Source organism: Palaemon carinicauda, chromosome 4 (assembly GCF_036898095.1).
Source record: "Palaemon carinicauda isolate YSFRI2023 chromosome 4, ASM3689809v2, whole genome shotgun sequence".
In the NCBI taxonomy this organism is placed as follows: Eukaryota; Metazoa; Arthropoda; class Malacostraca; order Decapoda; family Palaemonidae; genus Palaemon; species Palaemon carinicauda.
Window position 1 is genome coordinate 187,178,404 of NC_090728.1, and position 18,438 is coordinate 187,196,841.

The 18,438-nt window shown below is 44.8% G+C and overlaps 1 protein-coding gene across 1 annotated transcript in view; it reads right to left on the bottom strand.

Annotated features, from left to right (window-relative positions):
* Window positions 1–1,219: 1,219 nt before the first annotated feature.
* Nup205 (nuclear pore complex protein Nup205) overlaps window positions 1,220–18,438 on the bottom strand; it is a 39,043-nt gene continuing 21,824 nt past the window's right edge. The window contains exon 3 of the mRNA XM_068372874.1: window positions 1,220–7,721. Coding sequence (XP_068228975.1) covers window positions 2,237–7,721 — 5,485 coding nt within the window. The 3' untranslated portion in view covers window positions 1,220–2,236. The remainder of the gene's footprint in view (window positions 7,722–18,438) is intronic.

Consider the following 18,438-nt stretch of genomic DNA (forward strand, 5'->3'; position numbering starts at 1 on the left):
AACAGTACCAGACGAACTCGGTTGAGTCCCTTGTCAGGCTGGGAGGAACGTAGAGAGGAGAGGTCCCCTTTTTTGTTTCATTTGTTTGATGTCGGCTACACCCCAAAATTGGGGGAAGTGCCTTGGTATATGTATGTATGTATGCTTGACACTATTTCCACAAGGGAGGAGCCCTGCAGGGTTTTCAAATGAGGTACACTGATACTGCTGGCACTGGGATCACTCTGAATTACTGGTGTCACCACTAGTACTGGCACTAGAGACACTGTTCCTAAGTAGCCTCAGCTACCTGCAACCTCAAAGGCATAGAGGGCCTATCTGCTGGACCATTCAACCATTGTTGGCGCTGGTATGCAATGATCACCTCACACTACACAATCATGAAAAACTCCCAGATGTATATCATAGTTCTTCCTGTTCCTTAAGCACACGCCCCAGGATTAAGCCAAAGACGTATAAACCAGAAGCTTCAGATAAGAAATAATCAATAAGGTGAGCAAGAATAATGCAGGAGGCTTAATCTTCTCTCTCCTTAACACAAATGATCACCCATGGAAGGCTTCACTCTACAGTTAGTAAAAAGGGGATAACTGTAAACAATTATGCCTCTAATGTAGTGAGATTATCTATGGTTGGTTTAGTCATAAACTGATGCAGTGTCCTATATACACTTGCAATCCTGCTTTGTTCCATTATTAACATGGAGACGATGACAACCATTCAAATTAAACGTATGATGAAAAGATTAAACATCATTGGATAGTACGTCGACGAAAAAACCAGAGTTTTTGACAGGCAACTGGCGGAGTAATCACCTGAGCTCATCACTTGTTAACTACTTCGTTAAAGATTTGAATGGTTGTTCTAGTTCTGCTGAAGACAATCTTTTAATGAACGAAAAGTTTGTATACACAAAGGAACAAATTGTGAAAGTTTAACAAATACATGTTGAGGTATGAGTAGCATCGCATTAAAACATTTTTAGTAGCTATAAAAGTATATAATGTAAACTTCAAATAGCTACATTTAGTCAAACAACACTGCAGCTAGAATAGCACAGAAAATAAAAAAGGATTTGTAAATTGTGTAAATATATTATGACATTCAAGTCTGGTTTAAAGTACATCTAGTTAAGGATGAAATAAACACTACTGTCAAATGTTACGATGACCTAGTCTTATCCTCAAGAGACATATAAAGGAAAACATAAAACACTCACTTCAGAACTGTCTTATAATTTTTACAAAAGTAACCAACACTACAGTACAATATACACACAAAACTCATACAGACTACAAGCATTTACTAACGCCACAACTGCACCAGATTGTTCTTGACAGATCCATCCCTTGATTGCCATAAATAACTGACCATACACAGACATTTTCAAGTTAATTGGTCAAGTGAACTCTTCAAGTCAAACTGGAAATGCAAAAATACTTCCACACTACCATACCGAGCTCTAGATTGATTTTGCTTAAAATCTAAACTCACACTCTATTTTTCTTAGTCAAATTTTACGACAGATCAATAATTATTTATTAACAATTTGTATATGACTATAATAGACCATAAACTTCAACAAACACTCAATTCACACATTCAAAGACAGCCCATATGCAGGTGGGAATTCAAAGGTCAAGCATTTCTTGTTACAAGCATACAGTACTCAAAATTCACTTAGAGAAGCATTACACATATCATTTGTAACAACTAACCTCAGAACAATATGGCGTATACCTTTCAAACTTCACCAGAAATATCTTCCTTCAAACACAACTAAATTAAAAACACAGTATCTTAAACTTTAACAAACACCAGTATAAACAAACTGATCTTAACACAACAGTTACGGTTAGTAAAATCTTATGAAGATTAACTCCCTATAATGAAATTCATGATTGCAAATGAATAAAAGGGGAAAGACAAAACAAGATGAGAGCAAGGCTGAATTACATACAGAGTGGAATAGTTGTGTGCTGTTTAAACAGAAAATATTCATTACAATTAAAGAACACTTAAGATAACTTCTAAACACAGGGTACATGAAATAGTGGCTATATATAACACATTGTATATGAACTTAGGCTATTTACAAAAAAATAAACTCAAATTTCTATTATATTCCCCCCTCATATATCAAAACCAATACTTATGTAAATTTAAGATAAGCAAATTCTAATGGTCCATAAAAATAGCAACTCCTTTAAAAACTAACATACTAAATAAAACTAGGCTATGGAACGAGAAGTCTTCGGATCCTTGTAATGGCAGCATCTAAGAAAGCAACATGTCCTTTGGTAGAATTCTCATCTTGCACTTTCTGAAGGTTAGGCAAGACATCCTGCAAAGCTGTAGCAGCTTGTTTTTTCAAGTTTTCAACTTCATTTGGGGTTAACGTACGAGAGAGGCCCACTTCACGAGCAGGAAGGTCATCTTGGCCAGTTCCAGGAGCAGATGGTGCGTGAAGTATGTAATATTCCAAGTGCCTCCACAACAGTAATGCTGCTGACTCAGCAGCATGTATTGCTAGTTGCTCTTGTCTTCTATGTTGGAAAACCACTTCACTTAAATGTTCCTCAGCTAATCTACGAACTGCTGCAGGAGAAGCTGCATCTGCAATAGCACTACTGACAAACTGTTTCAGGTGTTCAACAGGCTGATTACCTTCCAAAGCTTCTAGTTGAAGGGTGGCATTTTCCCGAGCTTTCCGGGCAACAGCAAACTGTTGACTAACTTGGTCTACACAATCTATCAAAGTTGCTAAAGATAAAGGACGCCCTACAGCCCCTACTGCTACTCCATTGTCCATTGATGCTCTAAATACCAACGTGATATCACGAGCAGCAGTTCCTCCGTGGATCAAACGTGCAGTCGCATAATTCAACACTGAACAAAGTGTCGTTAGAGCTGCAGTACGTGCAGTTTCCTTTATATTAAGACCCTCCTCATTTTCAGGCAAGGAGTTAAGGGCATTAGCAAGGCGACTTCGAGGCAATACGTGAGGAAGCAAAGCCATGAGAAGTTGCTGAAGTCGAGTAGCTTGGGCACATGCCTCTAATTGAGCAGGATCGGTAGTTGTGATGGGACCTGGTGGAGCAGCCCCTGCAACTGTTGCTGATAAAAGTGCTACTTCTTCTAGTGCATTCAAGGTTGGGGATGCAGGAGCTCCTAATCCAGCAGCCAAAGCTTCTGCGTGGGATGCAAGAAACCTTAAAACATGAGCAGTTGCAGAATAATTGTCCCTTCCTAATGATGTTAAGATAGATATATATACGCGTAAGGCTGCCATCAATATTGACCTGTAACGTTGTACTGAACTGGGTAAAAAGTCATCTCCGCTAGATCCATGAACAGGTTGAATTGGCCGATAATCTAAAGATACCATTTCTGAAAGTCGTGTGGTAAGGCCAGCTTGTAACAACTGTTGTGCACCATATGGAGACAAGGCTAGACGAGCCAAAAGAGACATTCTGGCTTCATAAACATAGAGTGGTCGTAAATCCTCCACTTCATCAGATAAAAGAGAAAGCAACTGACGATCGTCTGTCCTCAAAGCATCTAATAACCGTCTCAAATGCCCTTGATCAATAAGATGAGATAATAACAATGATTCTGTTGTTAGAGGAGTAGCTCGATGTTCCAAGGCAATTAGAGCACTAAGGCAAGTAAGTGCTAAAACCTGACACACATGATGACCCCCACCTGCCTCGATTGCTAGTACATCAACTAACTGGGGTAACTCTTCTCGCACAACTTCATAATTTTCGCGGTGAAACTGCTCCTCCTGTGTTTCACGAGGAGCTATCAAGAGAGACCATGTGCTGTCTTCACTTTCAGATTTTTCATAGGGATCAGCTCTAATTTGTAAATAATTAAGAAGTGCTCCATAAGTAAAGGTACGTACCCCTTGACTACACTGTCTGAATCTGGCTACACATTCTACTAACCCCCTCAAAACTAACTGTAGCGATGATGGAAATTCTGGTTGAATATTTGCATTCCCACTATCTAACATGGAAACATACTGTGGATGATGCTGTGTAGTTCTTGCATATAAAGTTCGTAAAGTTGTTACTAGCATCAGTAACGTAGAGACCAACTGTGTTGTGAGAGACGGCAAAGCAGAGTCATCCAACAATCGGCGAGACAAGTCATGTGTAAGAGTATGAAGGAAGGTGTGGTGAGTGGCAGTTTCTATAAGATCTTGAGGGGTTACAGCAACCACAACTTCTACAACTTGTCTCCAACCTTCCAGAAAATGTCTGATGGCAAATAAAAATGCTCGAGTTTGATTGATCATCAAAGCATGACCCATAACCAATTCCAACTCAGCTTGCAGGGGATCATGCTGGGTGACTGACACATTTGAACCTCCTTCCTGTAAGAGAGCAGTCAGCTGCTGATGTAGCATCCTTAAATTGATCATAGGACCTTGAGGAGTAGGACCTTCACAAGACTTAATTAGTTCAGGTGCCCGAGTGAAGTATTCACATTGAAGTGGAGGTGGAGAATCTACACTTAAATCAACTGCATCTAATAAAGTCAGGAGGGGACCTCGACCACCACTCATACCACCAACCCATCCTTGTGACACATCTAATGGTTCTTGCTGTGGTAACTCTGCTCCTGCTACTAGTAAGTGAATGAGACGAGCTAGCTGTGAGCGCTGCTGATGTGTATCATGGTAGCGTAATTCAAGTGCTACACACCTTAGAACCCAACCTTGTGATAACAAATGGAGTCTTGAATCAGCCTGAGACAAACCCATTGCGACTGTGCGATAAAGGAGGTCGTGGGAAGACCGTAGATATCTAAGAGTTGCTGCTGAAGTAAGGCTGTCACTACACAAAGAATAAATCAAACGATAAGCTACTTCAGCCAAACTTGGGGGACATGAAGGTAGGGCAGCTAGTGTGGCATGCAATGCAGTACGAGGGTATCCACGAGCTCCGGCATCGAGTAGATCTGATCGTAAACTAGTCATTCCATCTGATAAATATCCTAAAAGAAAGTGAGCAACATTAGGTGAAGGTAGGGGCAAAAATTTGAGAAGCAAATTCAAAGCGGCTTCTGCAGCTTCAAGGTGTTCTGGTATATCAAGAGCAGTCTGGTCTATGACTTCAACAAAACTGTGACGAACAGTTGTGGCTGTTGTTGATGTGGACGTAATCAAGGAAAGCAAATGAGTTTGAGTGCTTGCACTGGCAGCTGAAGTAGCTAACAACTGACATGCTACTGTAGCATGCTGAGGCAACGTTTGATGGTGAGCCACAACATGGATAATATTTAAAAGATGGTCACTCACACCAGTATGTGGATTAACACCCATGAGGAGTCTCTCAACACCTAAAATAACCTCTGGATTTGATGAACCACTAAGCACTGTATGTTGTTGACTTTGAGCTGCTACTAAAAGCTGGAGAACTAACAATAAGCTGGCATGTAAGTCATCCTGACCTGGGACCTCTCTATACTGCTGCAAAATTTGAACACCATCATGTAAAACAGAGAGCACTTGTCTTTGTAACTGAGATTCCTGAACAAGATCCAACAAAATAGAATTACCTGGGGGGTTAGCATTACGATGATCTTCAGAAACAGCAGACTGCTCCGTTAACAACTGGTGAAGAAGTTCCAGGCACCCTCTTGCAACTGCCCAACGTTCACCAGCATCGCGATATGAGCGAGAATCATGGCGCAAAAATATGCAGTCTCTAATCAAATTTAAATAAGGTCTGAATCCTGGTGCCCTAGTGGCAGCGCCTAGCATGGGTGGAATACCAGCGCATACCAAAGTACTGAATAACTTGAGAAGTGACCTAGTCAAGGGAAACTCTTCCTTACTGCACTCTAGTTCTTCTATGTCTACTAATAGGCCACGAGGCTGATAGCCCGCAACACCATCTTGCAGGGGAATCAGCCTGGCTCCTTCAATCAATTCCCACACTTTTTGAGCTAAGACTGGAGTTTTACTAAATGCAGCTAATGTACTAACTAATTCTATCTTCAGTGATAAAGGTACAGCACATGTCAGTAACCCTGTACATACATATAATGGTGTCCATGAAGCATTGTCGCATAAGGCAACTCGAGACAATTCATCTTTCTCTGCTACTGTCGCAAGTAACTGCAACACAGTCAATAACCCTTGTATTTCTTGAGGTTTGATACAGCGTGGAGTTCCTCGAACTCTGTACATGGTATCCATTGCATTGGGTTCCTCAATTTTCAAGTTATTATAATACTGTGTCAAAGCAGTCATGAAGTGTTCCCATGCTAGATTACTACCTTGAGAGAGGGGTTGGCTGTTCATTCGAAGAAAATTATAAACATACTGTGCTGAACGCTGAGTGGTGGCTAAACTAGTTAACAAATTAACATAAGGAACAAACAATGAAGGGGGTAAATATTCCCCAGGAAGCCTTACAAATTTGAAGAGAGCCATCTGGCGCGTACCTTGACTACGATACTGAAGGGAAGCTGTTGGCAATATCTCACTTGGACACCAGTATTCCTCTACTAACTCACCACACTGCCCATCTTGATATAATGCTGCTAGGCAAGTGAGCAACTCCTCAAATGGTTGATCAAGATTTGTGGGAGGCTGCAAACTTTCCTTTAGATTTGCTGTGATTAATCTTGAATTTTCATCAGCTCTGTTTTTCATTGCTTTAACACGTTCGGGAAAACTAATGATAAAATCGGACAGTATGGCATGGAGACGTTGACAATAAAACGTTTCTAGAGGAACATTCTTCTTGGACAAAATGGCATTCTGAATGAATGAAAAAACTTTCCCTTTCAAAGCTTCATCGAGCATAGCATCATCATCTTCAAGAATAGCATCGATATCAGCTAGCTGAGTTGCAACTGCTATCTGTCTTAAATTGGCAAAACTGACTGTCCAAGCCAAGAGAACCACTGCCTTTAACCCAGGGGTCTCCCACACTAAATCTGACTTTAATTCCCTATGTATTTCTTGAACAAATGTGCGATCACTGGTAATGGGGAACTGGCTGAGAGCCTCTGTCATATCCTCTGTACTCAGGATATGTCCTGCTTCCAAACTGTATAAGAGTGCCATAAGCAATGCCAAATTAACTTGATCTAAAGAACCATCACTCGTTTCAGTGAGTTTAACTTTCGACAAATAAACTAGCAAACGTCGACACTCATCTTTTTTTAGAGGTGTCTGAGCAGCCCACCCAAAAAGTGTTTCAGATAAAAGGGTTCGTACAGATAAAAATTTGTCTAACACCAATTTCCTATGTTTGGAATCCCCCAAAGCCCGGTTCTGCTGCAAGACTTCAATTTCTTTGGTTATGTCCATGGATGATATCAATTCAATAATTCTATCTACCATACTAATATTAAGGATAGGTTCTAAATACCTTGTTATACTGATAGCCAATTCTTCATTATCAGGAAGAAGTACCCATGAAATACCTTGCCTAGCTTGAACCAGAGTCTTCAAAGCATTTGCCAAATGCACTCTACTATCATAATAAAATAATACAGCAATCAGTCCTCTTGGAATTCCAGGATAGATGGTCCTTTCTTCTTCTGCTGCTCTTAGCAAAGACAGCGAAGTCATCTCACTTATTTGGAACATGTCAGCTAGAATAATAACTTCTTTTATGAAAGAATCTGTAAGTTTGGTTGGGACTGAATACCCTGGAAGTGTGACAGGTTCAGTAGCTGCCCTCTGTATTGTTGACCTGTAAAGAAAAAAAAATGTTTTTAATCTACTTGCGCAAAAGATTACACAAAAGCATAAGAATTAAAGCAGATTTTCCCTAAGTTAACCAAACCTCACGCCTGATGATTTAACAATGTGGCTATATCAATTTTCTATGTAATATGAAGGTATTATGTGCCAGTAAATGGATACAAATCTTGAAAATAATATGTGCTGTGTAGATCATCAAATGGGAGAGGGAATGCAAGCATACATAAATCTAAAGAATTCTATAAAATCACAATAAGAAATGACCCAAGATAAAAGGGGTCTTTGTTATGTAATCTTGAACTATCGTACCTCCATTGATGACATGTGAAAAATATCAAACACTTGTTCGGTATGTTGACAAAATTTTCAGGGGGAAAGCTCAATTCGTACTAGCATACAATATACAATGATGAAAATATGACAAATTTGTAGGTAATTTGTATTTTTCATAACGATACAAACCTTAGCTATTTATTAGGGGTATTACTTTCGGCGAAGCTGAAATGACGAGCCATTAAAATTTAGCGAGGGTTAACTAGCCACACCGCTAATTAGCGGGGAGGGGGGGAGGGCTTGCTTGCTACTGCTCCCACTCACACACCTGTGATTTAGCTCACTTTGCTTGGAGGTAGGACTCCAAGGGGGGATAGGGCTGGCGAATTTGTCATTTGTTCCGTAACTGGAATACAAACCACGCTATTTATTAGGGGTGACTCACCCACTATGAATGGCGGACATCCCTGCCAATCTGGCTTTTGGCTTTACCCAGGGCTCCTTATCCGAGTATGTCAGTACTCAACAATAAGGAGTCCCTGCACCTCGCTAAAACCTTGCTACACAAGCTCCGCAGCCTACGCAAGCTGTGTTAAGATATATAGAAGTGTGACCGTCCAGGTAAAGTTATTCCTTAGTCTTAGGAAGGAAAAACTGTTGTAATCAAGACTTTCCCAATGCCACCTTGCTGGGGTATGGGGTTTGCAACAATATTAGTTTTAATACTAAGTACACAAGGGAGCATGATTTACCTGCAGTGGTTTGAGGTCAGCTTGTGCAGAGAACCCAGGATGCTGCTTTCCCCACGAAAGGGTAGGATGAAGAAAAGAATAAGAGCCAGTCAAACCTTTTCATTCATGCAGACTAAAACCGGGTAACAATGCCCTTAACCTTCTGCCTTTTGTTCAATAAGGAGCTTGAGGTCTTGAACCAGCTGTTGTGCAACTACCACAGGACCGATAAAAAACATATTGAATCTTCTGTGGGTCACGTCTTGCAGGTAATGGGATGTGAACATAGTTTTGACATTTCCACACCCCAGCTTGAAGAACCTGCGTCACTGAGAAGTTTCTCTTGAATGCCAGAGACGTAGCTATGCCCCTGACATCATGAGCTCTGGGGCGACGTGAAGGAGGAGGGTCTAGATTCAGTGCATGGTCTATGACTTTGTGAATCCATGCCGATATGGTGTTCTTGGTGACCCTCCTCTTGGTCCTTCCAGTGCTGATGAAGAGTGCAGGCACACGATGACGGACTGCGGCTGTTCTATTAAGGTACAGCCTCAAACTCCTCACTGGGCATAGTAAGAAATGATCAGGGTCATCTGTTAGAGAACGAGGACTCGAAATCCGGAAGGAGTCGAATCGTGGATCCGCTACTCCCAGGTTCTGAGTCTTAGCAATAAACTCAGGGACGAATCTGAATGTTACCTCTCCCCGTCCCCTTGAATGGGCGATGTCGTATGAGAGACCATGAAGTTCACCGACTCGCTTGGCCGAAGCCAAAGCTAGCAGGAACACCGCCTTCCAAGTTAGGTGGCGATGTTGCCTGGCATAATGGTTCATAGGCACGTCTCTTAAGAGACCTGAGAACTCGAACTACATTCCATGGGGGAGGCCTCACTTCAGACTGAGGGCAGGTAAGTTCATAACTCCGTAAGAGTAAGGAAAGTTCTAGCGATGAAGAAATGTCCATTTCTTTTAGTCTAAAGGAGAGGCTTAAGGCCGAGCGATAGCCTTTTTACTGGCGAGACTGAGAGGCACATTTCTTCACGCAAATATACAAGGAACTCCGATATTGCTGGAATAGTGGCATCAAGAGGAGAGATACCCCTTCCACGACACCAACCACAGAAGACTTTTCACTTTGCCTGGTAGACTGCTGCTGATGACTTTTGCAGGTGTCCAGACATCCTGTCGCAACTTGTTGCGAAAATCCTCTCTGAGAGAGTGCTACACACCTTAGATAGTATCCAGGTGTGAAGTCGTAGCGAAGCTACAGCTTTGTGGAATATGTTGGCATGTAGTTATTTGAGTAGATCATGTCGTGGAGGGAGTTCTCTTGGGGGCTCTGTTGGGAATTACAGAAGGTCCGGAAACCACTCTGCGTGATGCCACAGTGGAGCTATGAGGGTAATTGAAAGGTTGACCGATGTTCTGGCCTTGTTGAGTACTTTCTTCATCAGACAGAATGGAGGCAAGGCGTAAACGTCGATGTTGTCCCATCGTTGTTGGAATGCATCTTGCCAGAGAGCCTTGGGGTCTGGGATTGGGGAACAATACAACGGAAGCCTGAAGTTCAGGGCCGTTGCGAAGAGGTCCACTGTCGGAGAACCCCACAAAGTCAGGACTTTGTTGTCTACTAGATGATCCAAAGACCACTCGGTACTCACTATCTGAGATACTCTGCTCAAGTTGTCGGCGAGCACATTCCTTTTGCTGGGAATGAAGCGTGCCGATAGTGGTATCAAGTGGATCTCGGCCTATCTCATTATCTCTACCGCTAGATGGGATAGGTGCTGCGAAAAAGTACCTCCTTGTTTGTTGATGTAAGCCACTACTGTGGTGGTGTCGCTCATCACCACCACTGAATGACCCGCCCGGAACTATTGGAACTGTTAAGGGCCAGAAAGACGGCCTTCATCTCTAAGAGATTTATGTGGAGGTACTCTTCTGACTCTGACCAGAGGCCTGAGGACGTGTGGTGCAGCACGTAGGCCCCTCCCCCCTTTTTCTGAAGCGTCTGAGAACAGCATCAAATCCGGGGGAACACGAGATGATCCACTCCCTTTCGAAGATTCTCGTCTGCCCTCCACCCCTCGAGGTCCGTCAGCTCCACTGATCCCATGGGGATCCGGATGTCCAGGGAATAGAGAGTCTGATTACACCGGGACTTGAGTCGCCACTGGAGGGATCTCATCCTGAGGCGACCATTGGGAACTAGACGGCCCAGTGATGAAACGTGACCGAGGAGACGTAACCACGTCTGGGCTGGGAATTCTCATCTGAGGAAGGGTCTTGCGACCTTCCTTAGCCTTGCTATTCTGTCGTCTGATGGGAAGGCTTCATGGAGATTGGTGTATATTATCATGCCTAGGTATACCAGTCTCGGGTGCACGTGGGAGAGATCTGGCGAGCATGAGAGCGCTGGTGCTTAGGAGCGCGCTGGCATGTAGGAGAGAGCTGGCGAGCACGCGCAGGAGAGTCCTGATGCGTGGGCGAACGTGCAGGCGAGATCTTGGGCGCAGGAGAGATATGACGCATACGCGCAGGCGAGATCTTGGGCGCAGGAGAGATATGACGCATACGCGCAGGCGAGTGATGGCACGGGCGCGTAGGTGAATGATGCCACATGCGCACCGGGGAGTGATGGCGCGTAGGAGATCGATGGGGCGCAGGAGAATGCTGGCGCGCGGGAGAGCGATGGCACGTGGGCGAGCAGGAGACGGAAGTTGCGCGTGTGCGCAGTTTCGGTGGGCTTGGTTAAGCCTGAGATCATTGGCGCACTGATGGGCATTGAGGGCAAGAAGGTAAAGGAGCGTGCAGAAGCGTTATAGAACGCTGATGAGCAGGCTGGTGCTGACAGGCTGCTGGTGAGTGCCAGTGCACTGCAGGAGGTTGGCACGCAGCTGCGAACTTTGGTAGGGCCTCAAGAGGCTTTACTGGGAACAGGAATGGCGATGGAAGGTCGGCAGGTCAGCTGGCAGGTAGCTCAGGAATTGGGATGGCCCTATGGAAGGGCGAGCATCCACCGATGAAGATCGCGAACGATCTGCAGAGAGATCCACGACCGAAGTCGGAGGACTAGCAGCAGGTCCAGGAACAGTCGAAGGTCGAGGGCCAAAAGATAACTGCAGCGGCGGCTCCTCTGCAGGTGACGGCTGCGACGGCAAAGCAGAAGAGCCGAAGACTGGTGCGCTCATGATAATGCTGGCACGCATGAGTGTGGGATTGTAGGAAAGCACTGGGGCGCAGGTACAGGAGAGCTCTGGTGCGCAGGTGCAGGAGAGTTCTGGCGCGCAGGTGCAGGAGAGCTCTGGCATGCAGGAATGATCCATAGAAGAGCCCAGGACCGAAGTCCAAGGACTAACTGCAGCGTAAGGTGGCGCTGGTAGGTCGGCGGGTCAGCTGGCAGGACGACCAGGAACTGGGATGAGCACTTTGGAAGGGAGAACATCCATTGATGGCGTCCGTAAAAGGTCCACAGAAGAGTTCAGGACTGAAGTCCAAGGACTAAATGCAGCGTAAGGTTGCGCTGGTAGGTCGGCAGATCAGCTGGCAGGACGGTCAGGAACTGGCATGTGCCCTTTGGAAGGGCGAACAGCTGGCAGGACGGTCAGGAACTGGCATGTGCCCTTTGGAAGGGCGAACATCCACCGATGGCGACCGTGAAAGGTCCATAGGAGAGTCCAGGACCGAAGTCCAGGGACTAAGCTGCAGCGCAAGGTTGCGCTGGTGGGTCTGCTGGTAGGACGATCAAGAACCGATGACGCCCATGAGGGCCGGTGGACCAGCAAGCTGATCTTCAGCAAGTGCGATCCTCCAAAGAGGAGTCACTACGAGAGGCCCCTCTCGTGAGAGAGGTGTTCACTTCACAGGAGAGACTATGCTCCGCCCCTGAAGGAAGAGAGACTCAACAAGGGGCGAGTGTCGTCTAGGCGAAGACAGCAACAGCAGTCAGAGTCTGTGAAGTGATTAAGATGCAGGCAGTTCTCCCTAGGAAGGGGGGAAACCACCTTTCCTCGAAGATTAAGTGCTGATCAGGTGTTGCCATGGACGTACTTCTGAGAGAAGGGATGACGCCTATGAGGGCCGGTGGATCAGCAAGCTGACCTTCAGCAATAGCGATCCTCCGAAGAGGAATCTCCATGAGTGGCCTATCTCATGAACGAGAGGTGAACATTTCGCAGGAGAGACTTGCCTAAAACTATGCTCCACCCCTGAAGGAAGAGAGACTCAGCACGGGGGGAGAGTAGTCTAGGCAAAGGCAGCAACAGCAGTCGGAGTAGATGAAGTGATTTAGATGTGGGAAGTTTTCCCTCGGAAGGGAGAAACAACCTTACACCTGGGGACGAATCTTTCCCTCAGAAGGGAAAGTTGTCCAACTCCTGGAGGCGAACCTCCTGGTAGCATTCTAAGATGATCTGAAGTGCTGATCATGTTGTCACGGGCGTACTTCTAAGAGAAGGGATGACGCCCATGATGACGTCCTCTGCGGGACGGCAGTGACAGCAGATTCCCCAGGCACGAACAGAATAGCTCAGCTTTGTCGAATGAGAAAAAATAAAATAAATTATGTAACAGAAAATTCCCTAGGGAGGACTCATGATCGTATAAAACGGAAAACGGGAAATCCACCTCCTCTACTCGAGCTTAATAAAGAAAACGAGAGAAGGGGTAACTTTTATCTGTAGAAACAGAATACGAGCACTCTATGCTCACGCTCTCAAGATTACATAATAAAAAACCAAAATCACACAATAATATGATAAGAATAATGATAATATTGTAATAACCAAGAACGAAGAATAACGACAACGTAACAATTAAACATAAAGATATAGTCTAAAACGAGCACCTTCCTGAGGCGTGAACATAACTATAACAAAGACTAGATCGATATTCTTCGACCAAATTGGACTTGCTAGCAAATAAATACCATAGTAAAAAACAATAATAAATAATGATAATAATATTGGTCATAAAACGTAAGTGATATAACCTAGATGACAGAGTACCAGAAGGGCAATATTAACTTGAAAAACTACCGAATCGAACAAAACCAAAATGGCTGCCGATACAGAGGACGGCTAAGCCTCTTCCAAAATTAAAATCCACATTACTGGAAAGAGAACAAATGCCCGGTACTGAAAAAAACTGTCAAAACAAACTATGGTACTTAACATTGGTAAAGGTGAAGTAGCAACGTCAGTCATGTTGAATTAACGACAATCACTTGCAAAACACACCTAACAAAATAAAAAACGACTTAGCGGGCAAGTCCAAAACAGAAGGATGACCTGGAGAGCGCGAGTAGTAGGTGTCAGTGGGGTAGTCCAACTGTATTCTCTAGGGCCTGTCACAGCCCTCCCCTTTGATGAAGGGATTATCTAAATGGAAGACAGCCTGTGAATAGTGGTTTACACACGCCCTTGTTAAATACACGACACCCACAAGGTGATCGTGCGAGGGTTGTAACCTCTGCATTCCATGCTTTTATCTTTCTCTAGTATATTTGGAAGATTTATATTAGAAAAGTGTAAGAAGGACCCTTTTCACCGGCCGTCACTGATCGACCCAGAAAATAAGTATTATGCCCTCCCTTCCCCAGTCGGCATCCACAGGAGAAGGGGGAGCGGAGTAACTGTAATAAAAATGACAAATTCATAGATAATTTGTATTTTTCCTGACTATACAAACCTTAGCTATTTATTAGGGGCTATACTTTCGGCAGAGCTGAAATGATGAGCCATTAAAATCTAGCAAGGGTTAACTACCCACACTGCTAGTTAGCGGGGGGTAAATGGGGGTAGCTTGCTACCACTCCCGTTCCCACACCTGTGATTTAGTCACTTTGCTTGGAGGTAGGACTTCAAGGGGGATAGGGCTGGCAGGCAAGTTTGTATAAATAGCTAAGGTTTGTATAGTTAGGAAAAATACAAATTATCTACGAATTTGTCATTTGTTCCGTAACTGGAATACAAACCACGCTATTTATTAGGGGATTCACCCATTAGGAAGGGTGAACGTCCCTGCCAATCTGGCTTTTGGCTTTACCAGGGGGCTCCTTATTTGAGTATGTTAGTACTCAAAAATAAGGAGTCCCTGCCCTTGCTAAAACCTTTCTACACAGGGTCCGCGGCCTGCGCAAGCTGTGTGTTGAGACATGCAGAAGTGTGACTGTCTAGGTAAAATTATTACGAGTCTATTGTAGGAAAAACCTGATGTAACCAAGACTTTCCCATTACCACCTCGCCAGGGTATGGGGACGCAACAGTATTAAATTAACACTAGGTATACAAAGGAGCATGGTTTACCTGCAGTGGTTTGAGGTCAGCTTATGCACAGAACCCAGGATGCTGCTTTACCCACAAAAGGGTAGGATGAAGAAAAGAATAAGAGCCAGTCAAATCTTTTCATTCACGCAGACTAAAACCGGGTAACAGTGCCCTCAACCTTCTGCTACTTGTCCAATAAGGAGCTTGAGGTATACGACCAGCTGTTGTGCAGCCACTACCAGACCGATAGAGATCGTATCGAGTTCCTGTGGGTCACATCTTGCTGGAGAAAGGTTGTGAAAGTCACCTGGAGCATTCACATTCTTTCTTGTAAAACCTGCGTCACAGAGTTATCTGCTAAGAAGGACCAGGGGCATAGCTATGCCCCTGACATCGTGAGCCGTAATGTTGAGATGATGTTTTGGTGATCCTCCTCTAGTCTCTCCCAGTGCTGATGACAAGAAATTGGACCCGGGTGGGCTGTTGCCGTTTTCTTAAAGTAGAGTCTCATACCTTACCCTGGGTACAGTAACGGATGATCTGGATCGTCCATTACCAAGAGGAGACTTGTGTAGGATCCGTCACCTCTGGAGACTGTGTCTGGCAACATACTCAGGGACCAAACTGAACATTGCCTTTCGCCCTTCTCATTAATGGGCCATGTGGAAAGAGAGACCATGAAGATCCTTAACTCGTATGGTTGCTGTCAGAGTGTGTAGGAACATTGTCTTCTTAAATCGGGTGAAAATTATTTGCCCTTTTGAAGTGGAACATAAGGAGGTCTCTTTAGAGATCGGAGAACTTGAACCATGTTCCGAGAGGAAGGTCTCAATTCCAACTGGAGAAAGGCAAGTTGTAAGTCCGTATGAATTAGGAAATGTCTATCAATCATGTCCCTTCCTTTCAGCTTGAAGGTGAAGGATCAAGGTTGAGTGATCATCTTTACCTGTCAAAACTGAATAGGGGGTCTTATCCTCTTGTATATACTTGAGGATTCCGCTTTTGCTGGAATAGGGGTATCAAGTGGAGGATAACACTTTCACACGATACCAACCACACAAGACATTATACTGCCTGGTAGACTGATACTGAAGAATTCCTCAGATATCTAGACAACCTTTTCGCAAAAGAGGTACTGGGTAGTCTCCAGGCGTACAATCATAGCAAAGCTATACCTTGTGGTAGGTGTTGAAGTGGGTTGTATGTGATGTGGAGAGGGTTCTCTTGGAGACTCTATCAGGAGCTGTAAAAGGTCTGGAAACCGTTCTGCATAATGCCAAAGCGGAACTAGGAGAGCCCTTGAGAGGCTGACCGATGTTCTAGCCTTCTTGAGTGCCCTTCTCCAGACAAAACAGGGACCAGACGTAAACGTCATTGTTGTATCCACCGTTGTTAGCCTGTTTTTTGCCAGAGCGCCTTGTGGTCTAGGGCTGGGGAGCAACGACAGCCTGAGGTTCAGATCACTAGTTGGAAGACCCCGTAAAGTCGGGACTTTGTTGGCTACAAGGCAATCCAAAGACCATTCGGTATACCTTATCTGAGATGCTGTGCACAGATTTTCGGCGAGCACATTCCTCTAGTCAGGAATGAAGTGGGCTGATAGTGGCACCGAAAGGACTTTGGCCCATCTCAGTGTTTATACTGTTAGATGGGAAGAGGCTGCGAGCAAGTACCTTCTTGCTTGCCGATGTGAGCCTCCATGTGGTGAGTGGTATTGTCGCCCATCACATCACTGAGTAATCTGTTAGGAACCGATGAGGCTGCTGAAGGACCGGAAAGTTGGCCTTCATCTCTTAAGAGATTTAAATGAAGGTACTTTCGGACTCTGTCCAGAGGGTTGAGGTCGTGTGGTGCAGCATTATGGTACCTCCTCTCTTCTTTTTATGTGTTCTACGCACAGCATCAAGTCCGACGGATGTGGAAGGATGAGGTTATACCGCTCTGTAGATTCTCAACTGACACCCATCCATTGAGGTTCGTCCAAACTTCTGGTCCCATGGGGGTCAGAATGTCTGGGGAATCGAGGGCTTGATTCCAGTCAGACTCAAGTCACTCTGGGATAGGAGTTCTTCTCGTTTTAAGAGAGTTTGTGGAGATTGGTGCCTAGAATCATACCCAGATACACCAGTCTTCTGAGAGGGAAGTAGAGAAGACTTCTGCATATTTACCTTGATCACTGGATCTTGATAAAAAGACTTCAGAAGTTCTGGTGCTAATGCAAGGTTGCCACCGAGTCTGCTAAGGTCAGTCAGTCGTCCCAAAACGGAGGAGACAGAAGCCGATCCTGTGAGACCAGGATGGGTGTAGTGGAAAGACCGAAGCAGAGTGCCCTGAACTGGTGTTTCTTGTTTGTCTAGACTGAATCTTCCAACCTTCCTAGATGGATGGTTTGTGCCTGGAAGTATGTGTCCTTTAGGTCCAGTGTGCAAATGAAGACCTGAGGTCTTGGCCCTTATTTGAACTCCAAAATGGTGTGGACATCGACCCCAAGGGACAGCTTCTTGCGGATCCTTTTGCATGGGAGATTGTTGACGCTGGGGTCTTGACTCGTGGCGTAAAGGATCAGACGCAATACCCTGTGTAAGAATTCTTCCCTGAGGGAGAATTCCTTTAACTAACAGAAGGAAGGCAAAGCTTGGCCCTACCATGCACCCTGATGGGATTGATGCTATTCCTTAGAATAGAATCAATCTGGCGAATGTTAATCAATGGTCAACGGTTGGGTATCGTGGTTACTGTGCAGTTGGAGAGTGCTTGCAAGTAATCCCCTGTCGACAAACCGTTGATGAGGGTTGTCGATCGTTTGCCGATCACTTTAGTGTGATGGTGAACGGCCAGTAGCGAGAAGTATGTTGTATACCTTCTGATCCAGGGAACTACGGGCAGAGGTTGACTAGTAAGTCCGAGTCACGAACTGCTGGCGAATTGCCGACGATCGGTGAATTGGCGGTCTGTGAGCCGAGGAGGGTAACTGACAGGCAGATGAAGGCTGTCTGGTCAGTCTGCCAGTGAATTGGTAATCTGCTCTGAGAGCCCTGAGACACAGCAGAATGGTTTAATGATAGTCAGTTCGTGATGGTAAGCCATTGATGATCAGCGATTGATCGCTGGTTGGTCAGAGATCAGCAAACTGACGATGGGCTGGTCAGATATCAGCGAGCTGAGTTCAACGATCGAAGAAAGATGAGCTGCCTATCGGTGACCTAGTGATCAGCAAGCTGATGACTGGTTATTGACTAGCAATCGATGATTGGAACGCTAGCAATCGGAGATCGTTAGTCATTGGAGGGAGTAGAGGTCAATGATCAAGCTGAGCTAGAAACTGGCGATCAGCGAGCTAGCAATCAGCAAACCGTGAACTAGCCATCAGAAAACGGTGATCTAGAGATCAGTCTGTTGATGCTTTCCTGTTTGCTGACGGTGGTCTGTCAAGGAA